We start from the raw sequence: 5,560 nt of genomic DNA on the forward strand, positions 1-5,560 counted from the left end.
GCAACTCCTCCTTCTGACAGCAGGAAAAACAGGAAATAAACTAAACTCAGAGGAAGTTCTAGTAAATGGGAACAAATTACACTTTGGTATATCAATCAGGAATGTTAAGATATCCCTTATTATGAAAGTTACATGAGCCATTGTTGCGCTGATCCCAAGGATCCAGTTTCCGGTCTATGTTGCCAAAGGAAGATTTGCACCCAGCTTTCCAAAGCTGGATGCTCTAGCAACTGAGTCTAGAAAGAGCAATTTAAAACCAGTACAAGACTAACATTCCCCATTTTTTATTTGGAACCACCAGAAAATGAGCTACAGAAGACTCTAAAGCCAACCGGATCATCCAGATTTTACTGTTTCAGCACGTCTTATCTATGCCGTTCAAAGCTTTTTGAAGCTCCTGTCAGTAATACCAGTGTGTTCACATCAGCCTTTTAGGATCAATTTTCTCCAACTGTACTAAAGGCTTCAGCTGCTCAGCAAAACTCCTCATGTCATCCGAAACCACATCCTGTCCTGCCGGCGCTACAACACTGAGCTCCACAAGGTAGGAGAGAGACAAGGGCTCAATGTTATCGGTGTTCCCTGGAATCAGGATGCGGAAGATCTTGTACACCACAATCTTCATAATGCCTTTACGGAACACGTGGCCCTTGGCCACAAACTCATGGTCCATGCGGAAGCCCATCTCCACCAGGAAATCCGTCAAGTTCTCAGAAGTGGCGATGTCCACGCAGTTGCGCACCAAGGCGTGGCGGTTCTTGTCTCCCATTTCCGGCTGCCCAAGATACCGCAAGTGCCAAGGGGTACCGGGTTTGTCCATGGAGCGGCGCGTGCGCAGGACGAAGGGGCTGGCTTGCTGCCCCTTCAGGAGGAACACCATCTCATGGTCCAGGAAGGTCTCCGGCTCCATGTTGTCACACAAGCCACGGAGCCGATGAAGCAGGCTCTCCAGACTTTGATCCAAAACACTCCCTAGGACAGCAGGGAAGAGACTACCGGGTGAACAAGCCCATTTACAAAAGCAAAATATCCCTCTGTATCATCCTGCCATTTGCCCGAAGTTGTGAGAACAAACGCATCTCAGACACCAAAACCATTACAAAAATATCCCTAAGCAGTGCATTAATCCAAGGGCCACAAAGATTTTCAAAAAAGAGAGCTTTCAGAGTTCCTCTTAGCACAAGGAGACATTTCACACATTTGGGAAGGGGAGGTACTTCAATGGGTTAGAATGCCACTGAGTCAACCTTTAGAAGCAGCCATTTTTAATGGAGATCAGTTGTAAAGTGGGAGATCTCCAGCCGCCACCTGGAGGTTGGCAACCCTACACATGGGGATTCAGCAAGAAGGAAGAATGGCTAAAACAGGAATGAGAAGCACAGGGGTAAGAACACACACAGCCATTTCCATCATATGAAAGGAGCCATAGCAGGATTACATATCTGTCTGCCAAGTGCAAAATGGCAAATGCTTTCAGAGTTCATCTTAGCACTAGGAGACATTTCACACATTCCATTTATCAGCATGCATGGAAAAAGACAAAGTGCAAGGGGGATCTTTGCAAACAGGTACACTCAACAACGAGCCAGGACAGGCTGTGGCTCCATCTTGAATATTTACATGGTGAGAAACCTAGGTCTATCTCTACCAAGCATGTGAAACAGGCCTGCCCCTCCTTGATCGCTGTCTTCCACTACTGGGAAAAGACTCAGCCCAATCTTGTCAGCTCTCGGAAGCGAAGCAGGGTTGGCCCTGGTTAGTACTTGAATAGGAGACCACCAAGGAAGTACAAGGTCACTACACGGAGGCAGGCAATGGCAAACCAGTTGTTTGTCTTTCCTTGAAAACCCAGTGGGGTCACCATAAGTCAGCTGAGATTTGACGGCATTTCACGTACACTTTTAAAATTCACTTAATGTCTTTTAACTATTGTTTGCTGCCCTAAGGGCCCTACTTGAGTGGAAAGGCAGGTTACAAATGTTTAAATAAATATTGGTCAGACTTGTTCCATCGCTAACTGTCTATGGAAAAAAACACATTTGTGTTCTAAATGGAACCATGTGGAATGAACTGCTCACTATGTTTAATTATTCCCCAAGTGTAGCCATGTTCATCTGTTGCAACAAAACAGAAGTTCAGTGGCCCCCTCAAAGACTAACGTTTATTTTGGTTTAATGAGCTCTGACTCATAAAAACTTACAGTGGAATAAATTTTGTACATCTTTAAGATGTAACTTCTGTTTTACTATATTTAATAGTAAATCAGCTGGTGCTTGTGTGGATGACCAAGCCACCTATATGCAAAGCGTAGGTCTCAACATACTCAAAAGAATTCTCCCGGTACATAGAAAAGACTTCATAAATTAACCAAGCAACACAACGCTTTAAAAAAATCCCAATGAGGACAAAATATCTGCCAAAAGGGACAGAATGCTGAGAATAGCTGATTGTTAGTAAAAAAGAAGAGGTGGTCTTTATACCTCACTTTTCTCTACTGTAAGGAGTCTCAAAGTGGCGTACAACCACCTCCCCCCCCCCCACAACAAGCACTTTGTGGAGTAGGTGGTGCTGAGAGAATTGTGACTAACCCAAGGTCACCCAGCAGGCTTCATGTGGGGGAGTGGGGAATCAAACCTGGTTCTCCAGATTGGGGGGGGGGGGGACATGTGGAGGAGAAATTGGCAGACTTAGGGATCTGAGAGCTTAGAGAGTTCTGGAAGGAAAAATTGGGGCTGCCAAACCTCATGATTCTTCACAAATCCCCAGTATGACAAATGTAACAAAACAAAACAAACTGAATTCTTTCCTGCAGTTTACCTTGGAGTAAATATTCCATCATGTTAATGGTACCGCCAGTGACTGGCATCATAGTGACAGGAGGGGCCTCCATAGTATCACCTGTTGTTGAAAAAAAAACAGGAAAACAAAATCAAGTACTTTTCCTTCACAGCTTTAGGAAAAGAACATCCTGCAGTTCAGGCAAGATAATAAGATAGAACTCTTGGGAATTTTTTAAAAGTCCTACGTAATGGTTGGAGTGTTTAGCCAGAACAGGTTTCAAATCCCTGCTCAGCCATTAAATTAACCCTGGGCCAGTCATTCTCTATCTCAGCCTAGTCTGCCCCAGGGCTTGACAGATTCCCAGCACCAGGTTACGACAGTGCCTAGAAATTTCATTGCAGCACCCAGTATTTTTTGTGACAGTAACAGTTAGAAAATATGGCCATACATAACCCTAAAGGCTGAAATACAAGTCTGGCTCCTAAATATTTTAGCTGGCTTCTACAGCCAAAGAAAATGAATCAAGGTCTGGTCCACCTCGCAGGACTGTTGGGCACATAAGGCAGCGGAGAGGGGAACCAAGGACATTACCCTGGGTTCTTTGGGGGAAGGACAGGATACAAGATAATAGACGGATTGCCGTCTGTGCAATCCTTACTGCAAACGAGAAGGTCATCTTGTCTGTCAGACCACAACGTTATTTTAAATTGCATCCCGTAGAGAGTTCAATAACGTTAACGTTAGATGGGACATCGCAAGCTTGGGAAGAAATCCTACCTGCCTCAAGAGGGGTGGCGGTCAAAAAAGAAGTGTAGGCGCCCTATTGGGTCTATAACCGCCCGCCCGTATAGACCTTAAACCCTGAGCTCGGTTGCAATAGGCAGCCCAAAGACGCTCGTCTCCAGTCGGCCGCAAGAGGCACTATAACCCGTGGGTGTGCCCGCGGCCTACAGAATCGGAGAAGACATTTCCGCAAAAGTAAGCTCGCGTTATCTGTATGCCGGCAAAAAAAAAAAAAACACTCCAAAAAAAATCCCTTCGGATCCTGCGCGGCCTCCGACTAGCTTCCCACCGACCTCTTTCCGTACAAAAGACGCATGCGTATTTTCTCCTAGTTGAATCAGGGCGCCGCCATTTTTTCCCCCTCTGACGTCAGTGTACGGAAAGGTTCAAGTTAACGTTCCCACGCTTTCGCCGAAGGAGGGGGAAATGGCGCTTTACGGGAAAGTCGCTTCTCGGTCGGGGGAGCCATGTTGCCGCGTGACGTTCAATATATGCGCCACCTCAAAAAAAAAAGTTGGCTTTTAAATCGTTTCTCCTGTTTAAAAACTTGTCACACGTCACAAGTGCAGGAGAGGTGGTACAAACGCTCAAATATGTGAAAAAGAAGGGAGGAATTAGTTAAAATTGTCTAGCTTGAGCCTTCTACCACCATCTTTAGTGTAAGACATGCTTACTTGTCTTTGCTCATCCACTCTAGGTTTTGCTTTATCTTATCATTGTATAATTTGATGCCAGCCTTTTACAACTAGTAGTATTTGTTATTCTTTTTTTTTAAATCCCAACCCTCCTCCAAGGAACTCCAAGGCAGCAAAACATGTTCCTCTTGTCCTCACAACTAGGGTTGCCTGCACCAGGTTGGGAAATACCTGGATATTTTGGGGGCGGGGACTGAAGAGGGTGGGGTTTGGGGAGGGGAGGGACTTCAATGCTGTAGAGTCCAATTGCCAAAGCGGCCATTTTCTCCAGGTGAACTGATCTCTGTCGACTGGAGATCAGTTGTAATAGCAGGAGATCTCCAGCTAGTACATGGAGGTTGGCAACCCTACTCACAACAGTCTTGCAAGGCTGGAAGGGAATGACAGTGGTGATCTTCATGGCAAAGTGAGAATTTGAACCCAGATCTCTTAGCTCCTACCCTGACCCTCCCAACTAATACCTGGAGCTTGTCATGGGTGATGAGATGCAATGTAATGTAACCAGTATGGAACAAACATAATTTCCTGTTCTGCCCAAGGAAGGGACTGTGGCTTAGTGGAAGATCATCCCAGGTTAGAATCATAGAGTTGGAAGGGACCACCAGGGTCATCTAGTCCAACCCCCTGCACAATGCAGGAAATTCACAACTATCTCCCCCCCCACCCCCAGTGACCCCTACACCATGACCAGAAGATGGCCAAGATGCCCTCCCTCTCATCATCTGCTTAAGGTCATAGAATCAGCATTGCTGACAGATGGCCATCTAGCCTCTGCTGAAAAACTTCCAGGGAAGGAAAGCTCACCACCTCCCGAGGAAGCCTGTTCCACTGAGGAACCGCTCTGTTAGAAAATTCTTCCTAATGTCTAGACAGAAACTCTTTTGATTTGATTTCAACCCATTGGTTCTGGTCCAACCTTCTGGGGCCCTCTGGGACCTTCTGGTTCATTCCCTGACATCTCTAGTTAAAAGGATCAGGTAGGCGGTATGTGAAAAACCTCAGTCTGAGATCTTGAAGAGCCCATGCTGGTTGGAGTAGACAATACCTTATTTGTTGACTTCATTTATAGCCCACTTTTCTCCCTAATGGGGACCCATCCCGAAGTGGCTTACAACATTCTCCACTTCTCTGTTTTACCTTGATAGACCAGTGATCTGACTCAGTATAAGACAGCTTCATGTGTCCAATATTTGACATGTTTTCACAGGGATGGGCTGTGACTCAGTGCTGAAGCATTTGCTTCATATGTAGGAAGTACCAGGTTCAGCCCCCAGCATCTTCAGTAAAAAGGCTGATAGTAG

General features: G+C 45.8%; 1 protein-coding gene across 1 annotated transcript; it reads right to left on the reverse strand.

The window, feature by feature from the left end:
* Positions 1-405: 405 nt before the first annotated feature.
* MED18 (mediator complex subunit 18) lies at positions 406-2,907 on the reverse strand. The gene is made up of 2 exons (XM_056847177.1): positions 2,818-2,907; positions 406-972 (listed from the first exon to the last, which is right to left on the reverse strand). The coding sequence occupies exons 1-2, from the start codon at positions 2,888-2,890 to the stop codon at positions 419-421; spliced, it is 627 nt and encodes a 208-aa protein (XP_056703155.1). The 5' UTR covers positions 2,891-2,907; the 3' UTR covers positions 406-418.
* Between the last annotated feature and the right edge of the window lie 2,653 nt (positions 2,908-5,560).

The sequence above is a fragment of the Euleptes europaea genome, chromosome 3 (assembly GCF_029931775.1).
Source record: "Euleptes europaea isolate rEulEur1 chromosome 3, rEulEur1.hap1, whole genome shotgun sequence".
Taxonomy (NCBI): Eukaryota; Metazoa; Chordata; class Lepidosauria; order Squamata; family Sphaerodactylidae; genus Euleptes; species Euleptes europaea.

Coding starts and splice junctions, on each gene's coding strand:
- MED18 (XM_056847177.1), bottom strand. CDS start 2,890: ATGGAGGCCCCTCCTGTCACTATGATGCCAGTCACTGGCGGTACCATT. Junction 973..2,817: donor GATGGAATATTTACTCCAAG/GTAAACTGCAGG, acceptor CTGCTGTCCTAG/GGAGTGTTTTGGATCAAAGT.